Source organism: Stegostoma tigrinum, chromosome 2 (assembly GCF_030684315.1).
Source record: "Stegostoma tigrinum isolate sSteTig4 chromosome 2, sSteTig4.hap1, whole genome shotgun sequence".
NCBI classification, from domain to species: Eukaryota; Metazoa; Chordata; class Chondrichthyes; order Orectolobiformes; family Stegostomatidae; genus Stegostoma; species Stegostoma tigrinum.
In genome coordinates this window covers 33,681,293-33,701,730 of record NC_081355.1, presented here as the reverse complement: position 1 = coordinate 33,701,730, position 20,438 = coordinate 33,681,293, and the positions used below count along the sequence as shown (strand labels likewise).

General features: G+C 40.0%; 1 protein-coding gene across 2 annotated transcripts in view; it reads right to left on the bottom strand.

Moving 5' to 3' along the window:
- Positions 1-20,438, bottom strand: part of nup153 (nucleoporin 153) — a 67,570-nt gene that overhangs the window by 19,002 nt on the left and 28,130 nt on the right. The window contains exons 9-17 of one of the 2 annotated variants that reach the window (XM_048550540.2): positions 19,859-20,005; positions 13,156-13,208; positions 12,923-13,040; positions 9,801-9,938; positions 9,108-9,200; positions 8,793-8,871; positions 8,576-8,704; positions 6,102-6,728; positions 464-655 (exon numbers count right to left, since the gene is read on the bottom strand). In XM_048550540.2, the coding sequence (XP_048406497.1) occupies positions 464-655; positions 6,102-6,728; positions 8,576-8,704; positions 8,793-8,871; positions 9,108-9,200; positions 9,801-9,938; positions 12,923-13,040; positions 13,156-13,208; positions 19,859-20,005 (1,576 nt within the window). The remainder of the gene's footprint in view (positions 1-463; positions 656-6,101; positions 6,729-8,575; positions 8,705-8,792; positions 8,872-9,107; positions 9,201-9,800; positions 9,939-12,922; positions 13,041-13,155; positions 13,209-19,858; positions 20,006-20,438) is intronic. The other variant, XM_048550547.1, reaches the window with a different exon arrangement.

Here is a 20,438-nt window from a genome sequence, read left to right as displayed (position 1 = left end):
TGAGTACAATATTTAACAAAATAGACTGAATTCAGTCCTACAAGTGGCACAATAAATCAGAGTGCACAATATCCATTAGCATTATTGTACATACAAGAACGTTGAAAATCATTCAATAAAGCTCCCATTATCCATCAACTCGATTAAATGAAGTACAGTTATACCTAAAAGCGTCACTTCTACCTGAAATGCAAAAGCAAAACTATGGAACAAGGGAATACAGGATTACACAGATAGTTAGAAGACAGTAGTATGCTTGTGTCCAACATTAATTCCTAAAATGGGTTGATTGGGTTGAATAGTGTGTTTCTGCTGTCTGTTCAATGCAACGCTCTTTGGAAAATACACTTAATCAGCAACCACAATGACCTGATCTGTAGAACTTCCAGATGTAAGAAAACATCTTCCTGACACATATCAGATAGCATCCTTGGTTCAATTTACTGATTATCTTATTTTATACCTTTAGGTTCGATCTTGCTGCCTGTTTTCTCAGTTTTACAAGCAACACATCTTGTTATGTTTGATGAGTTCTGAACGAAACATGCTTCACAATCCCAGGACCCTGCTGGCTTCTTGAATTTGTCACCAAATCCTAGAATTCCTTCTGTCGGTGTTGAAGCAGTAGTGTTGGCTACAACAGGTACAACAATACCTAAGAGCAAAATTCATAAAATGAAAAAAAACAAACTTGCACACATCAATACCAAAAATTAATTGTGTTATGCAAGTTTAGGAGATCACTAAGCTATTACACGCTAATGTTTGTAGTTAATGCTTTTGAATTCAGTACAAAACAAACTTCTAATATCAGTAAAAGTGATCCTAAAGCTCAGATTTTTCACAGGAAACAAAAATCCACTGTCTTTTAGAGAAAGGCTGTGTCTGTGCGATCCCTGTCCTGCATTAAACGTTGTTTCAGAGCAGAGTCAGTCTAACTGGTTTAAATGTGAGCCTGACTCACATTCAAACAAAGAATTCAAAGAAGGAATTAACGGTTTTTATTGTGGTTTACATTTCTTTGTTTCACTGCTAGCATCTCAGCAATAACCCATACACAGGTATTTCGTATTTGAAGACACCTGTTTAGCTTTCCTCCGATTTTAAAGCTGTTCTATTTAAGTCCCCTTTCACCCTTAAAAATCACAATCACCAGTTTAAGGAGCCCTAAAAAGGACTTCTGGATTTGCGCAAATTAAAGGCCTTGATTTGTTGCATGCATTGACCCTTGCAACTTCAGTTCAAGGGTATATTGAGGATTACAGGTGGTGTGACTGAATGTGAATTTAAACACAATTTGAAGATTTAAGTTGGTGCTTTTGCTGTGGTGATGCATATGGTTTTCTGTTGCAAAAAGTACTGCACAGAACTTGAAGTAGTCAGTTCAAGAAATCAATGTACAGTCATACAGTACAGCAACAGGCCCTTCAGCCCATGATCACCAAACTACAGAAATCCCATTTACCTGCAATGGTGCTTTCCTGACGTTTCGAATGATTTCATTGACACATCATGGATCAGAGAGCAACAGCAATATTCAAGGCCTGTTATCTCCACTGTACCCGTTCATTAGTGCCATCAGTAAAGAAATTTGGCAGGGCTACAACATCCCGGACACTGCTAGTATCATTGCTTCATAGGATGAAGGCACATTGAGCAGTGTGGGGTAGAGATCAGGGCCCAAATATCTGTGTTCAGGTAGAATTTCATTCACCCCAAAGTTGAATGTGTCCTTGCAGAGTCAAATCACTTTGATGAACTGGATGAGGCTGATGTGCTCAAATCTTATAACAAGGACTCAATGCAGTTAAAGAACCAATGAGCTAAAAAGGAAAGACTGCACTGACTGCTGTGATGTCTCAGTCTGGTACACCACCAAGGCCTTAAATTTATAAGTTCTTGTAAAATTCCCAACATTAAAAGAAAACTAGGTAATCTTTGGCAACTTTGAATCCAAGCACTGTGCTCTCGCCTGTGAAATGTAGATTTGCTGGGTGATATGTTTTTAGAAAAAGCATTGTTTCATCCATATTAAATATTTACTTTGCTATACAGTCATATTCTTCAATGATTCTTTTCAAATTAGCAGAACATGTTAACAACCTTTATTAGTAACAGCTGTCTCACCAGATATTCTACTGTTGTGCCAGTATGCAATGGCTGAATGCAATTGAAATGGCTGATCCATGATTAGCAATCACTTGAGTTTTGAAAATAAAACAATGGCCAAGAGTTGTTCACCTTATGGGTGAGATGATCAAAATTCTCATGGATAATTACCCTAACAGAGAGTGCACTGCCAGAGCAAAGAGAGGGATAATGATGCCATTAATTACTGCAATCAGATATACCAAAAAAAAACTGCTCAACTGTCCATGGATAATTTTTGAAGCCTGTTGGTAATCTTGGCTGTTCATTCCATTGACTCCACAGGCAATTCCACTGTTACATGCCTTCTTAAATTTCAAAAGCAGTAGATAATGCTGTAAATAGCCAGCAGGTCAGACATCATCTATGGAGAGAAAAGATGATCAACCGGAGATGATACATTATTCCTTTCCATAGATGTTGCCAGAACCAGAGTATTTCCTGCACAAAAAAATTCCAAGTGGTTGAATGATAATAAATATGCCCAATACACAAACACAAGTACAGCCCATATTACAAAACAGCAAGTACTGGGGGTCTTAAAACACAAAGGTAGATAAGTCCCTGTATGTGATCAGATGTATCCAAGAATATCATGGGAAGCTAGAGAAGAGACTGTGGGAGCCCTTTGCAGTGATGTACTTGTATCATCAACAGCCACGAATGAAAGGCGTGGCTACTATTGTGCTGTTGTTTAAGAGGGCTGCAAGGAAAGGCCAGGGAATTGCATACCAGTGAGCCTAATGCCAGTAGTGGCTAAGTTGTTGGAGGGGATTCAAAAAGACAGGATTTGCGTTCAATTGAAAATGCCAGGACTCATCACGGATAGTCAGCATGGCCTTGTGCAGGGAAAATCATGCTTCACACACTGAAGATTAAGTTTATTTTTTGAAGAGATTACTAAGAAATAGAATCAAATGCTCTGCTTTCTTCTGTCTATATGGGCTCTAGAAATATCTTAGATAAGGTTCCACGCGGTCACCTGAATAGTAAGATTAGATCACATGGGATCCAGGGAGAACTAGCCAATCAGATACAAAATTGGCTTGATGGCAGGAGACACAGGGTGGTGGTAGAGTTGTTATTCAGACAGGAGGCATGTGAATAGCAGTGTGCTGCAGGGCTCGGTGCTGGGTCCACTGATGTTTTTCATTTACACAAATCATTTGGATGAGCATATAAGAGTATATGGTAAGTAAGTTGTGTGAACAACACTAAATTGGTGGTACAGTGGCCAATGCAGACGATTATCTAAGACTACGAGATAGTGATCAGCTGGGCCAATGAGTGGCAGATGAAGTTTAATGTAGATAAATACAAGCTATGGCAGGACTTGCACAGTTAATGGTAGGGCCTGGGGAGTGTTGTTGAATACAGAAACCTAAGGGTGCACATACACACAGTCTGTTGAAAGTGCTATCGCAGGCAGAGTGGTGAAGGTGGTTTTTGCCATGATTACCTTCAATCAATCACAGTATGGAGTCCAGGGGGAAAAAAAACCAAAAACTGTGGATGCTGGAAATCAAACAAAAATTGGTGGGGAAAACTCAGCAGGTCTGACTGCATTTGTGGAGAGAAATCAGAATTCATGTTTTAGGTCCAGGAACCATCCTTCAGACAGATCACTGGACCTAAAACATGAATTCTGATTTCTCCCCACAGATGCTGCCAGGCCTGCCAAGATTTTCCCAGCAATTTCCCGTTTATTATTGAGTACAGGAGTTGACACACCAAAATCTTATACATCTGCAACATAAGGGCATATAATTTTGGTCACCCTGCAATAGGAATAATGTTAAACCAGAAAAGGTGGAGAAAAATTTACAAGGACATTGCCAGGTTTGAATTATAAAGGAGAGGTTGAATGGCTGGGAGTTCTTTCTCTGGAGCACAGGTGGTGAAGTAGTGACCTTACTGGGTTTATAAAATCTTAGGGGCATAAATAAGGTGAATAGCTGAGGTCTTTTTCCTAGGGTGGAAGAGTCCAAAACTAGAGGGCATAGGTTTAAATATTTCCCTCTCACCTGAAAAGGGACTTGAGGGGCAATTTTTTACACAGTGGTGTGTTTGGAAATGAGCTGCCAGAGGAAGTGGTAGAGGCGGGTACAATTACTCCATGCAAAAGACTTTTGGATAGCTATGTAGAGAAGGAAGTTTTAGACGGATATGGGCCAAACACAAGCAAATCGGACTAGTTCACTTAGAATACCTGGTTGACACTAACGAGTGAGGGCCTTCTTCAGAACCATGCAAGAACAGAAGGGCAAGTCTGTGATAGGGTGGACATGAGAGATCAACTAAAGTATTTCATGCCAAACAGTGTGGTAATGGGCACTGTAAAGAAAGATCGTACTGAGGCACAATCCATGTTATAGCAGCCATCAGAATGAAAAGTCAAGGGATAAAGGAAGAAATATTCAGTCCAGAAGGCTGTGGATTGCAGAGGCAAAAGATGTTGTATTGTTTTTCAAACTTACCTTCAGCCTCATTGAAATCTTGCAGTGGTTATGCACAGGAAGGCCAGAATTAGCATAAGGAAGAAATTAAAATGGCAGGCAACAAGAATCTTGGAGACCTGCTAACAAACACACTTGCTCTCTAAAGAAAAGTGTGTTAATATTTCAGGGGTACATCAATTGCCCAAACTGATTTATGTCAGTACATCCAATTACCCTCTAGCTTAAATTCCATTTTACACAAGGATGAAACTTGGTCTTGACTACCAATGTGCAAAGCCAAAGAAGAGTAACGAGAAATATATCAGTCGACTCATTCCTAATCAGGGACTGGTAGTACTTAGCACTAACCTGGTAGACAGTATGCAGTCGCTTCCACCAGAGTTGCTCATCTCCAAACCTGAGAGCTGTAATCCATTTGTGGTTTCACAAATTGGTCTGTACAAGTATAACCATTGCCCATATCATTCAGTGCATGCCAATGAGATCAATGACTTCAACAGGCAAATCCTACAATGATCAAACCTGACAGACTCTTTCTGCACCAATCCTTTTGACGTTTAATTTTTTTTCTTCCATGCTATCAAAGATCTTCACTTTTGTCTTCTCCCAACCCTCCCCACCCAACTTTGTGGCTTAAGTTATCACAGCTTAAACTTTCACTCGCTCTGATCAAAGGCTTTTAATTCTCCACAGGTGCTACCTGACCAAGTATTTCTAATTTTTTTGTTTTTATGGCAAAGAAAATACAGTTGTGGTTTGAAGTGAATTGATTCAGAGTTTCAGGATCCTGCTACACATTATAAAACTTTTCTCCGTCAAAGTCAGGCATGAGCTTGTTCATTGATTATTTTATTGTGGCCACATCTCTTCGAATAGCAGGACATGAACAACACCCAGATAAAGGTTGAATAGTAGTTGGTCAAATTCATACTCAGCAATAATCAAAAAAAGGAGAAGGAACAGTCAGTGGACCAGAAATGTTAACTGATTTCTCTCCACAGATGCTGCCAAATACGCTGAGGTTCACCAGCTGTTTCTGTTTCTAATTTAAAGTCAAAGTATTCCCAATCAATAAAGCACAGTCTTTCAGCAACATCTGGGGCAGAGAGATTCACTATAATGAGAAGCATAAATGCACCAGTGATATCAACTGCATGGTTACAACAGCTTTATAGATGCTGAGTACTTTACAATAAGTAGAACATTTCCTCATTAAACACTTTTCCCTTTACATATGATCAAGTCAGGAGTGTGTTGGAATATTCATCACTTAATTGAAGGGGTGGAAGTCACACATCACTTAATCAAAATACATAACACCATTCCATGATACAAATGCAAAATCATGAAATTTCCTAACCAGCACCTCAGACAGGAGGATTCCGAAGACAAGGCGTGTCTCCAAATGCAATGACGCACATTAATTATGACATATTATAGCAAATAAATAATGTCTTGGCAGCAAAGACTATTTGTAGACGAAAAAGCACTTACCTGGCTTAGCAGACTGGCAAGCCACACACTTGCTATCTTCAGCTTTATTTTCTAAGAGGCACACAGCACAGTGCCACACGCCTTCAGGTTTCTTAAACTGATCTGCCAATCCCAAACCCACAGGGTTACTGCTTGAAGGATTTGACTCTCTGTTCCTTGTACTTTCAATCACCGCAGGCAAAGCCAGTGCAGATTTCACTCCAGTTCCAGCTTTTGGCGAATCACAAGCTGCACATTTTACAGCTTCTGATTTGTTTTGAACCAAACAGATATCACAGCTCCATGTGCCCAATGCAGGTCTGAATTTGTCTGCAAAACTCACTGGAGTCTCTTTACATGTAGGTTTGTCTCTGCTGGTTGACTCATTATCAGTCTGTATAGGGAGTACAATTTTGGAAGTCTGACAAGCAACACATTTACTGTCTGTGATTTTGTTTTGTACAAAGCAGGAGCCACATTGCCAGGAACCTTCAGCAGGTTTGAACTTATCTCCAAATCCAAAGGTGCTTGAGCTCTCAATGGAGGAACTATTTTTTTCAGTAGTTGTTGGTAAAGGCTTCACAGTAGCTGGTGTAATGTCCAAGGACTTGGTAATACATTGAGTGGATGATGAAGGCGAACTGAACTCTTGGAACAGGTTTAAAAAAAAACACAAGTTTAAGTAGTTGTGCACTCAATTTTTCTGACCAATGTTCATGTGACAGGAACAGGCAATACTGTGTGAATCCTTGTTAGTACAATGAAGTTCTGTTCAGACTCAGACACAGGGTGGATGAAAACACTTCAACAGCTGTCCAGATAGGCCTATCTGTTTGATTAAGCAATGAAATTTTGCATATATTGTCAATATTTGGAATATCGCCAAATTATTCCAAGGCTTCCCAAACTGAGTTCACACATATAACCCAATAAGAAAATATACATAAAGTATAATTAAACACACTTTTTAAAAAAAAGACTAGAAATCAATGTTTCTCATGTGGCCAAAATAACAATTCACACAACTACGACTATATTTGGGAAATCACTTTTAGACTCTTCAACCTTATCACCCTATGGTAGTATGTCAATACAAGATACTGAACAACATTATACTTTTGGTGTGATGCATTTCTGAAAACAAAAACCTGTAGAGCTCAGCTGCCAAGAGATAACAGAGTTTATCCATGTGGCAGCTCATGAACAATGCTCCACGTGGCATGGCAAATCTATTTTCACTGATTTGGGGTGGGAGGTTGGGGTATCTTTTAGACATTGCTCTTTTCATTTTCCCTTCTCAGGGAGAGGGAATGGGAAAATTTCAGTAAACATTAATTTCTTCAAAAACAATCCAACAGCATAAATTAATCATTTAGACTGAAAAATTATTTACTTTGGATAAGCACAGCAAGAGAGAAAGAAAATCGGGATCAACTTATAATCACGAGGGAAAGTGGCAACGACTGGGCTGAGTTAAGGAGTTAGGTTTAGGAATTAGGCCACCTTGGGTGGCCTCCAATTGCACACACTCAAAGCTGGTCTCAGTGGAACTCACATGAAAATGGTGGTGGTGGTGATGATGATGGTGGTGGTGGTGGTGGTTGGGGGCGGAGGGGGGGCAGAAGTGTGCTGGGGTTTCCTGCTCCTGCTTGCGTCCCTTCTCCCACCACCGCACACTTGTGTGCCTTCCCCCCTCACACTGTGTCTCCTTTAACTTCAAGAAAATAACCCATCAGGCTTTGTGCTCTAAAACGTTCCAACCAGCTACATGACCCTACCAGCAGACGTGGAAATGAAAGTAGCCATTTTCTTCTCTGGAGAGACTTAAGCACGTCTTATAAAAAGCCAATTCTTTTTTAAAAAAGGAAATGCAAGAGAATTAGCGGGAGTGACCAAATATTCACTCCCTCAATCTACTCTCACAGCCCAACTTGCTGTTAATTTGTGCTAACTGACTCTCGTTACCTTCTCCCTGTGGTGCAATTCTCAACTCTTTTCTCTCCTCCCAAGACAGAAACTTCCTGAAAGCCTTCTTTTCCCAGACCCAGCCTGGCTCTGGACCTCAGACTTCTTGAGACTCCTCCAATTACAGATTGGTTCTCTCCCACAATTGCTGCTGACAGGTTCACCAGTAAGCCTGTACTAGCACACGCGAGAGAGAAAGGACCTCTGACTGGAGAAGCTGCTCCTTGCAAAAACCTTTCACATGTATTCAACCACTTAAAATTCTGGCCTCAAATAAAACAAAGCAATAAAATGTCGGGTCAACAAATTCGTTTAACCTTTTTTCCTTGCCGCTGATCCTTCTCTTAAGGAGATGAAATTATTAATTATAGGAAGTTTACGAATGAGCTGTAAATTTGACAACTATAAAAGCAAACACCAGGCCATATAAAATGTTCTAGCTCTAAGTGAAACCCATAAAACGAATACTACTTTGCAGGGTATGGAAACATGTTTCTTTTTACCTACTGTTAGTAAAAAAAATTACTCACCAGGCCCTTTCAAAATGTCCAAGACACTGCCTTGCTTCAGAGTTTTAGCAGGTTTCAATAGTCCATCACATTCTTCACCTTTTCTCTCATTTGTTGGTGTCGAAATAGAAGGCAATGAGACACATTTTGCTATAAATAGTGCAGAAAAAAATTTAGCTGTTGTCAGTGTCAAGCCATCATTGGCTGACTTTAATTTACAGCCTAAAAATATGCTTACCTGCATTAATTGAAGGTCTGGCAGATACAAAGACAAATGGAACAGATTTGTCAATTGGCTCACTAAACGTAAATCCAGTCTGTATGTTGGTGGAGAAAAGGTTGAAAACAAAAAAGTGAAGTCAATTCTATTACGAACAGAGGCAGGATTATACAGGTTGCTGCTGTCACTTCACATTCAATAGCTTGGAGATTGAAACAAATGGCTTCAATCAATTACTCAACTTGCATATATTAATTAGGCTGATGTACCTTACACGGTTTGAATATATCTTCAAACATGAAAACATAAACATTAGGGCTTAAAAACACTTACAGACACTGAAATAGGGTGCAGATTTGCCTCAGTTGCTTTTATGTTTGGTGTGGAAAAGGTAAAGGCAGCATTGTTTGGACTGGACACCACTACCTGCACATGAACAAAGTGGGATTATCATTACGACATGCATTCGTGGATTACAGAACTGCTTACTTTCCATCACCTTTACTTAACTGTTTCTCACTCTGGCCTAAGCAAACAGACAATTGATCAGATTCCGTTTGTGAAATTGTTGTAAAAAGCCACAAAACTGCTCCTCCCATCCAAAGGATAGATATTTAGACAGCATGCTTATTGCACACAAATTTAACAGGTGTCCTTGGAAGTCCGTTAAAACGAATGAAATCTTAACTTTTATGTTCACTTTCCTGAGAAGCATGAGGCGGAGGGTAACTGGCAGCCAAAAAAAAAGCCAAAGGTTTTCCTGTTGAAAGAAGTCAAATCTCAACTTCAAAATGGTGCAAACTTACACCATTTTGATGCAGATTACAAGGCAAGATTATACTCTCAAATTTAAACCTGCGCTATTGCAAAGGGAATACTTCGTTGTGCAATTCCATCACAATGTTATTACCAGGAATCCCCAGGACAGAGTACAAATGCACTGGCACGAGCTGGATGCAATCTATATCCTCGGAAATGAACATATACCATTTGAAAACAAGAATACAACATGCAAGAAGACAATACCTTGTCAGGAAAAGATTGTGTTACAGTAGATATTACAGGTGATAGAGTTGTGGAAGGGGAGCCAAAGTTGAAGGTAGGCAATTTTGTATTTTTAATTGGTAAAGATACTTCAGGCAGTTCTGGGGCTAGGGCCTTTACCTGTAGAGAGCACAATATTTACAACTTTATTACTCATATACAAAACAAATGCCATATGACAATGAACTAACAGACTGTATCACTCCCACAATAATGGCACACAAGCATGCAACTCAAGCCTGTTTGCAATGTCATATACAATGCATTGAATGTGCCACGTAAATTGACAAAGGGTTTACAATTTACAAGCTAACTCACAGACAGGAATGCACTGCTGTTAATTGGAAAGATTTTACAAATCTTCAATTTTGACTGTTTTAGGCTAGTTTCAGCTGTTTTTTCAATGTTGGAAATGAAATCCTACATGACTGTGACAAAAGGTAAACCACACATCATCCAAATGAAAGCTCAATTTATCACCACTTCCTCCTTCAGAGCCTCTCAACTGCCAATTAAGTGGGATCCTTTGCCATGGATGGTCTCAACCTTCTTCGTTTTGTTGGATCTGAACACATCCAGGTAAATGGGATATGCATCATCATACTCTGGAAGTCAAGTGGTGAGTTACTCAGTGCATCATTGCCAGCCTCTGACCTGCTCTTTTAGCCCCAGTACTCAGATGGTTACTCCAGTACAGTTTCTGGTCATTTATAACCCCAAGATGTTGATAGTGCAGGATTCATTGATGGTAATGCCATTAAATTTCAAGGGGAGATGGTTAGGTCAGAAGCTCTATAGCCCTGGCAAAACCCAAACCGAGCATCTGTATGAAGTCCATCCCCATTTGGCATGCCGCCAGCGCGGAGGTCACTTATACTGGTACAGCCATGGACAGGTGCACCTGTGGAAGGCAGATTGGGGAGCTTGAGGTGTAACAAGTCTTTCTTTCATTTATTCCCTCACCACCTGCGATAGACTCAGTATAGCAGTTACATCCTGGTGTGATTAGTTTAGTCAGTAGTGGTGACACTAGCCACTCCAGATAATGGATAATGAAGTCCCAAACCAGGATACTTTCTGCCCCTTTGCCACCCTGAGTTATTCCTCCAAGTAGTGTTTAACAAAGTATCCCGATTCATCAGCTAAGGAGGACAACCAGCAAAGTGCAATCTGATAACAAGTAGAAAAAAAAGTTGCTTATGTTGCCCTGATCAGGCTGCAGATCTTCATTAATTACAATTATCTAAAACTCCAGTATGCGATCAAGACTGGCGGCTGCAAGAAATAGGTCACGTACAAAGGACACCAAAACACATCACCATTTTCATCCTCATCAAGACATGTGATCATGTGAAGAGGTGATCTGTTTAAGCTAGAGAGAAAATCGACTGCTCAACCTAATCTTCTCTTTCCAACCAATAACAGGCAAGATTTGCACTGGAAGCAAATATTTTTGCATTCTGGCATCAATACTTTGAGACAATCCTATTTGCTGTTCTCCTAAGCCATTTAGGGCAGCACGGTGGCTCAGTGGTTAGCACTGCAACCTCACAGCACCAGGGACCTGGGTTCAATTCCAGCCTCGGGCGACTGTCTGTGTGGAGTTTGCACATTCTCCCTGTGTCTGCGTGGGTTTCCTCCGGGTGATCCGGTTTCCTCCCACAGTCCAAAGATGTGCAGGCTAGGTGTTTCGGCCATGATAAATTGCCCATAGTTTCAGGGGTGTGGGTTATAGGGGGATGGGTCTGGGTGGGATGCTTCAAAGGGCGGTGTGGACTTGTTGGGCCGAAGGGCCTGTTTCCACACTGTAGGGAATCTAATCTAATCTGCATTGTGCATCAATTGACCAAAAGCTGTTCAGCCTTCTTGCCTGACATCCAAGATAAAGATGCACCAAGTCTTCAGAGAGTTGCACTGCACTGACGATATAACATTAATCTTCTATATCGAGGAAGACCTTTAGTGGCAAATCATCTGACTCCCTGAAGCTTGTAAAGGCTTGGCCTGAATACCATGAAGACAACAATGTCGTTGTCCAGGAAACTGCAATACCACCACATTGTCAAGGTAATGCTGAAATTGGTTAATATTTTTAGATATTTTGGTTCCATAATCGCCAGCATTCAATCCCCTGATGCTCAGAGGGAAATTCAGAGGGAAATATGCCTTAGAAAAGCTGCTGCTGTTCTGCCCAAGTTGAATGAGAAAATGAAACAATACTGGCCTGACTGAAAACATCAAACTACAACCAAACCAAGCTTGGGTCCTCAGCATATTCCTCCACAGAGAGACCGAGACTATGTTAGGCGAGAGATAAAGTGGAACAGTTTCGATCTTTACTGTCTCAGACATAACTTCAACATTTCTTGGCAGGACAATGCCAGCAGTTCAGAAGTCCTAGAACATACTACTTCCATCAGTACACAGACATTGCTAAGCCAAAGACTCCTGTGACAGTTTGGCCACATTCATTAAATTGATGACAACTGTATACTAAAAACCTTCATGGTGAACTGGCCACCACCTCCAAGGCTGCCATATCATCATTTAAGTGAGAAATTAAAGTTGCAAACATTTCACTAGAAGACACTGATAGCTGACTGCTTGGAATGACATTGTAAGCGTGAGCAAAATCATTAAAGCTCAATTGACCAACGTGGTTCAGGGTAAGTAGAAGTCAGCAAATTGTGCAACTTCTCAGTCCAAAGTATTCCTTTGAAACAAATGCAACGGACACTAATATAACAGAATGGGCGTTAGGACTTCTGAGCCACATGAATGCCTAACACACAACTACTGTCTCATAAGATGGAAGGTTGCTCCAAAGAAACTGCAATAGAACATGTTGAGTGCAGAAATAAAAGCTGTACCATTCGTAGGCCTCAATTAAGTGGCAAAATCCACCACAATGAATAACAAATCAACTTGACATTGCATAAACAATGAAATACTTCGTGGGGGGGGGGGCGGGGGGGGAAGAAATAAGCTATTGTGTAACTTTATTTATTAGCTGAAAGCTCAAGAGGATAAAGGTTCACCACTGATGCTTGCAAACCCGTGAAACAATATGCAATTGTAAGGATCAGAAGACAATTTGATCTAACCTCCTGTGCACTTCTAGATGAGTAATGTCCTTTATCTCTCTTCATTTTTCCTCCAGCTCCTCCAGATGTAAGACCATTGGTTGCACGACAGCCAATTAATTGATATGAACAGCTATCACTGCAACAAAAATAAAATGGGGTGCAAAGGAAAAAAACGGATTACTTTATGATGCAATATTTTAAAACTTCTGTCTAAAAGTAAGTCAATGCTAACTGCATTACAAATACCATACCTTTTTGTTGCTTGAAGGCTAATTTCAGGTACAGGTGATTTCTCCCTCACTCGCTAAAAATAAGAGATCGAAGTTAACACACACAAAATTTCTTTTTATTCAAAGTCAAATCAATCAAAATCTGTCAATTTAATAATGTTTAAAAGTACTTTAAACCATATAGCAGTAGGATATCGTTGATATCTGTTTACAAAGTCAGTTACAGATATCATTGTGTTCTCTTCCCATCTTCTCACCACTTCACTTGACTAGTCATTTGAGGCCCTCTTATGGTGCAGTGGTAGTGTCACTATCCCTGGACTGAAGACATGGGTTCAAGTTACACTTGCTCCAAGGGTGTGTAACAATATCTCTGAACAGGATGATTAGAATTTAATTAGTTTAAAATTTTTAAAAAACTTAAACGTTACCACATATAGTCTTTTCGGGAAATAGGAAGAAATAGAAAAGGTAATTAAAATACCCAAAAAAACTGGTAATCAGAAACAAAAACAAAATTTTCTGGAGAATGCAGCAGGTCTGGAAGCATGTGTGGAGACAAAACAGAGTTAACGTTTCGGGTCCAATGGCCCTTATTCAATTCAATTCTTCAGTTCCGGACCTGTTGAGTTTTTAAACAGCAACTTCTCTGTTTTTGTTATCATAACTAAGGTGTTATTTGGGTACATAATTGGCTTAGTTTAGTGACAGACAGCAGTGAGTGGGCTCTTTTCCCAAATGCAAGTTGGAGTGTAAGAGGTCAATGCTAGATTTTTTTGTTTTCCTCCTGCCTCTGCATTAAGTGGCTTCCCATTCTTGGTGATTTCAACCTCCATCTCAACCCTTCTTATTCGGGTTTACTGCACTCTTTATATCAAGATATTTTCTTTTGTGCGATCTGTCCTACAACCACAGGTGACTACCTTATGATCGTATCACTACACAGATTCCAACTCTTTTGATACCATCATTGTTAAGGTAATTCCAGGTTATTTCTTTTCATCATGGTCTAGCCATATTTCCCTACCTCCTCATGCTTCCCATTTTCTACAATCCTTGGATTGGGGGAGACTCCAAGTCACTTGCTTTCCAAAAATTGATCCTCTGGTCTTTAATTTATCACAAGATCTCAGAAGCTGTTGATTCACTAAATTTCTTATGTCCATAGCCAAAACAGCCTCAGCAGCATGAATTACACTGGTCAAATTTTCAGGATATAGCTACTGGAATGGATCTAAAGCAGGCCAGAAAGGAACTAAGAGGGAAATATGTACTTGATCTGAGCCTCACCAATTTGTCTACCACAGATGGATTTGTCAATGACAGTACCAGGGGTAGCAACCACTGCACAGTCCCTGCAAAGACAAGTCCCACCTTCACAGTGAGAATACCCTCCACTGTGCTAAATGGGATTGATTTCAAACCGATACAGCAACTTAAGACTGAATACCCATGAAGTGCTGCAGACCATCAGCACCAGAATCATACTTGAATATAATCTGCAACCTCATTTCCCAGCATATCTTCCACTGTACCATTACCATTAAGCCAGGGGATTATCCTGGTTCAAAGATTAGTGTAGGGGGGCATGTTAGGAGTAGCATCACATTCCTAAACAAAAAAAAAATCAGGTGTCAATCTGATGAAACTGACATGCAAGTAGTCCTGTGTTTTAAAGAGCAAAAGCAGCAAGTCCACAATAAATGGACCTAACTTTGGCAGTCCTGTCACACCCAGTTATGAAAAGTGTGGACAATAATGCTGAAGGAAGTTTCACAAATATTTCCATCCTCAGTGATCGGGGAGCCCAGCGCATCAATGCAAAAGACAAGTCTGAAGCATTCACGAAAAAAAATTCATTAAGGTTTCCTCAGATATGACTTTTCAAACCCACGACCATTATGATCTATAAATATAAGGAGCAACAAGCCCAGAGGACCCTGAATGCCTAGGAATATTCAGGTCTGAATAAAAAGGAAAAGAGGAAATATAACAAGCATAAAGGGAATGAACAACAGGGGAGTATAGAAATTGCAAGGGGGCCTCAAAAAAGAAATTAGGAGGGCAAAAAAAGGAGAGCATTAAAAAAATTAGCAAGCAACATTAGGAAGAATCCCAGGTAGACAGGGTAGTGAAGACGACATTTGGCATGCTTGTCTTCGTTGGCCAGAACACAGTATAGGAGTTAGGATGTCATGTCACTGTTGCACAGGACACTGGTGAGGCCACTCGATGTATATTGCATACAATTGTGGTCAGCCTTCCATAAGATGTTGTTCAACTTAAAAGGATGCAGAAAAGATTTACAAGGACATTGCCAGGGCTGGAGGGTTTGAGCTATAGGAAGTAGCTGAACGGCCTAGTCCTTTTTGCCCCTGGTGCATCAGAGATTGAGAGGTGACTTTATAGAGTTTATAAAATCATGAGCGGTATGGATAGGGTGAATAGTCAAGGTCTTTTCCCCAGGGTAGGGGAGTCTAAAACTAGAGGACATTGGTTTGAAGTGGCGGGGGGGAGATTTAAAAAGAAAGAGAGGATCTGAGGGGTAACTTTTTCATGCTGAGGATGGTGCATTCATGGAATGAACTGCCAGACGAAGTGGTGGAGGCAGGTACAATCACAACATTTTAAAAAACACTTGCATGGTTAATGAATCGGAATGGTTTAAAAGGATATTGACTAAACGCTGGCATATGAGACTAGGTCAGATTGGGATGTCTGGTCGCAGCAGATGAGTTAGACCAAATGGTCTGTTTCCATACCATATGGCTCTATATTTCACAAGTATATCAAGAGGAGGAGAATACCCAGGGAAACAACAGGGCTCATTAGGAACCAAGGAGGAAATCTATGTATGAAACTGGGTAACACTGGTTGAGTGTTAACAGGTCCTTCACGTCTGTCTTTACCCTGGAGGAGGAGGATGCAAGTATAGCATTTGAGAAGATGGATTGTGAAGTTCTTCAACAGATTGAGAAAAGAGTCAAAAATAAGGGAGCACACTTGTAAAATGAAAGGCAGGTGATTTAGAGGGGATTTAAGGAAAAGCTTTTTCACCCGGATGGTAGCTGGGCCTGCAATTGACTACCTGAGATAACTGTTGAGGCAAGTAACCTCAAATTTCAAGAAGTACTTTGATAAGCACTTGAAGTGTCATAACATTCAAGGCTATGGGCCTAGTGTAGGTAGTGACTTATTTTGGGCAGTACAGACTCAATGGGCTAAAGGGCCTCTTCTGTACTGTATGATTCTGAGGGCAGGAAATACATGGGAACACCACCACTTGAAAATTCTCTTCAAGCCACACTATCCAACTTGAAAGTACATTGAATCAGTGACACTGAAGAAATAGCAAAGTTCTAGAAATCTCTCTCTAACAGCATTGTCAGAGTGTACCTACACCAAATGGACTGCAGTGGTTCAACATGACAGCTCACCATTACATTCAAGGACATTTAGTAATAGGCAATAAATGCTGGTCTAGCCAGTAAAACCCATATCCCATGAATAAATAATTTTACAAAACAAAAATCATATCCTCTCTGGAAGCTTTAATGTCCTTGCCCTGATTAAAACTAACAATTTTTCCCATCCCAATTGCTTTTATTGCTATACCAACATCTCACTCCCCTAAGTCTAGGGGAGAGAGGAACACCTTTGGTGAAAATTTGTTTAACCATTGATTGCTACATCTGGCCAAGTCACTTAAAAACATAACCAGATTATGCTGTGTCATTACAAAGTCCATGATTCAAAAATCAAATGACAAGGTACACTAAGTTATGAAGAAAAATAAAATATCTAAGATAATCGATATGCACACAACGGAAACTCAGGAATGGGAACAGGGTACAAGAGAGACAAGGACAATTGAAAAGTACAAACAGTAATGGCAAAGTTTCACAGATATTAACTTTCATTAGTATTAACCAGGGAGGTTTATAAAGAGGACAGATATTAAACATTAAGAGAAACAAATTAAGGCACTGATATCAGAATGGTAAGAACAAAAGCACCACTACAGGCCTATGCCCTGATCTCAAATGAGTCTCAGTTCCTTCAAAGAAAGTCCTTCTAAACACCAGAAGTCAGGATGTTCTTTATTGATTACAATTGCTCAGTACCATTCACAACTTCTTGGACACTGAAGCAGAAAAGGTTTGCATGCAAGATCTGAATATCACCCAAGCTTGGGTTAATGAGTGGCAAGAAAAATTCATGCCATCTAAGTGCCAGGCAAGGCAACCTCCAGAGAACTGAATTATCCCATCATAACATTCAAAAAGCACTACATTTGCCAAGATTTACACCATCAACAGTGTTGGGGGTGGGTTATTATTAACCAACCGTATAAATACTATAGTGACAAGGGCTATGTGTTTTGCAATAAGTAACTTACCTGACTCCCCAATGCAGCCTACCATCTACCAGTTACAAGTCAGGAATGTGACGGATTACTCTCCACATGACTGCATAATTGCAGTACTTAAGCTCTTGACAATATTCAAAGCAATGCAGTTGGTGTGATTGCTCCCTTACCCACCTCTTAAAATATTTACTCCATCCATTGCCAATGCATAGCAATGAACATCAGGAACTCTGTCTCTACAAGCACTCTTGGAAGCACCTGTGCCACCTGGTCTGCATCTATTCTGAAAGTGACTCACCAGGATCTTCGAGGCCAATTACAGATTCACAACAATGTTGGCCTGACCAGCAATGCTTACATTGCAAGAATGAGAAAAGCTGCGGTTCTGGTCACTGAGCCAGACAGTAAATTTGGAAGTGCAATGCAGATGCTGCTAGCAGGATGTGTTTACTCTTCCATTGGGTACAATGCAGAGGTTTCCAAACTGGAAACTTGTTCATAATTTCTTGAATTCTAAGTTGTTAGCCTGTCTGCAAAAAACTTTGAAGTTCCAATTTGCTCAGAGGTACGGGTGGACTCTTAATAGTAAACTGTTACCATTGTTAAAATTAACTAACTGGGCCAAAAAGGTTATCTTATAAAATGCAAAATGTTAAATTTTTCCATAAAGATTTAAAAATCTGTTAATTATTTTAAGATAGTTTGTTTTAGCACTGATCTTAATATAATCGTATTTATTTACTAAATGTGAATGATATTAAACGTGATTATTTTTCTAGGTTGGTCAGAGTAGCACACTCATTCATTCCTCATATTGGTGCCAGATTTATATCACCACTGGGAAAGTATGGCTCAAAGAGTACCAGATATTTCTGGGCAGCTTTCTCGTATATCAGGACATCTCCTCGCTTCATGAATGATCACAAACTACAGGCCAACAGTCTTCCTTTTAATCTCACAATAACCCCCTAGTTCTCACACATTGCATTTGGACATTTTAAAAGAATACAAGGAAGTGATACAAAAGGAACTTCTGCATTCTATTAACAACCTTTTTTTGAAAAAGGAATAGTGGAAGAGGACTGATGGGCAATGTTATACCCAACTATACCGTATAAAGTCATATTTAAGAATGCAGATGCCCAAGCAATTAGGAGACCAATCAGCTGATGATGGAGTACAAGAAATAATGAAATCCATATTAAAATTTAAAATGAACCGAGAAATTGAACATTTCAACACACATTTCAAGAGAAAAAAATCTTGCTTGATCAACTTCATTAGGCTTTCTGAACAGTCAAAATAAACAAGGGTAATATAGATGGAATTTATGCAGATTCCCAAAAATAAATGTGGACAAAGCATGTGGGGTCATGGCACAATTAACAAAATAGATGTGTGGTTGGCTGAAAGACAGAAATCATGGGGGAAAGGAGGCACAATGTGGAGTGGAGAGAGAGAAGGGTTATTGAGAGGAATAGGACTGAAAAGCAGAGATGTTATGCTAAACTTCTATCAAATCTTGGTTAGTCTGCACATGGAGTATTGTGCGCAGTTCTGGTCAACACATTATACAAATGATATAAAGGGTGCATAAAAGATTTACAGAACCAGAACACAAGCATGTATTTGTCAGGAAAAAAATGATCAGGTTGGGCTCCTTACTAAATGAGAAGGCAGTGTGACCTAATAGATCCCTTTCAAATTTATCAAAGGTTTTGCTTGCACAGACTCAGAATACTTCTATTTGTGGGATACAGAATTACCAACAGTCATGAATACAAGATGGTTACCAAGAAACCAAACAGGGAACTCAGATGAAAAGTCTTTCAAGATTGACTTGTTCCCAAAGGGATTGGTAAACACTGATTTTACAGATGCACTTATGTTTACAAGCAGATAAAGGTCATACTGAAAGGAGTTATATGAGGAATAATAATAAAATGTGAGGCTGGATGAACATAGCAGGCCAAGCAGCATCTCAGGAGCACAAAAGCTGACGTTTCGGGCCTAGACCCTTCATCAGAGAGGGTCTCTCTGATGAAGGGTCTAGGCCCGAAACGTCAGCTTTTGTGCTCCTGAGATGCTGCTTGGCCTGCTGTGTTCATCCAGCCTCACATTTTATTATCTTGGAATCTCCAGCATCTGCAGTTCCCATTATCTCTGATACTATATGAGGAATGATGAGGTTCAAGTGCAGCCTAAACACCAGCTCGAAGTGGTTGGCTCAATGCCTGCTTCTGTTCTGTATATTTCAGGCAATAACAAAAAATGTAAATTTAATCCAATTGCAACAAATAAAGGTATTAAGCAAATATAAAATGCAAAACATTTCTTACAATATTGATTTCTTACATTGTTTTGATTTTCTGTCCTGTCAATGTGTCTGTTACTCTGCCCTCCAGGGGTCAGAGATGGCTTGAAAAACATGGATCTATTAACTGCTCCAGAAACAATCACAGGTGTTTGAAGTTTCTGCACAGGAGGACCCTGTGCTTCCAGCTGAAAAATAGAAAGAATTTTATATTTCAAATAACAGATTTGGTTTCATGTTGTAATTTTGGGCTATTTAAATTAGTATTATTTTCCATATAATTACAGCAATGAACAGTTCATAGCACTGAATTGCATTTATAACACAATGAATAAACAAACAAATTACCACCACCCACCAGAAGCTAAATATAAGAATACAAAGATGTAGAGCTGGAGGAACACAGCAGGCCAAGCAGCATCATAGGAGCAGGAGAGCCAATGTTTCAGAAATGTTGGTGGTGGTGGTGGGGGGTGTTCCTAGAATAAGTAGGGAGAGGGAGATATAAGATGGATTGGGGGGCGGGGTAGAGCCAGTAAACGTGAGTGTAGGTGGGGAAGTAGGGAGGAGATAGGTCAGTCCAGGGAGGACGGACAGGTTTTATTCCCCTCATTAGGATCA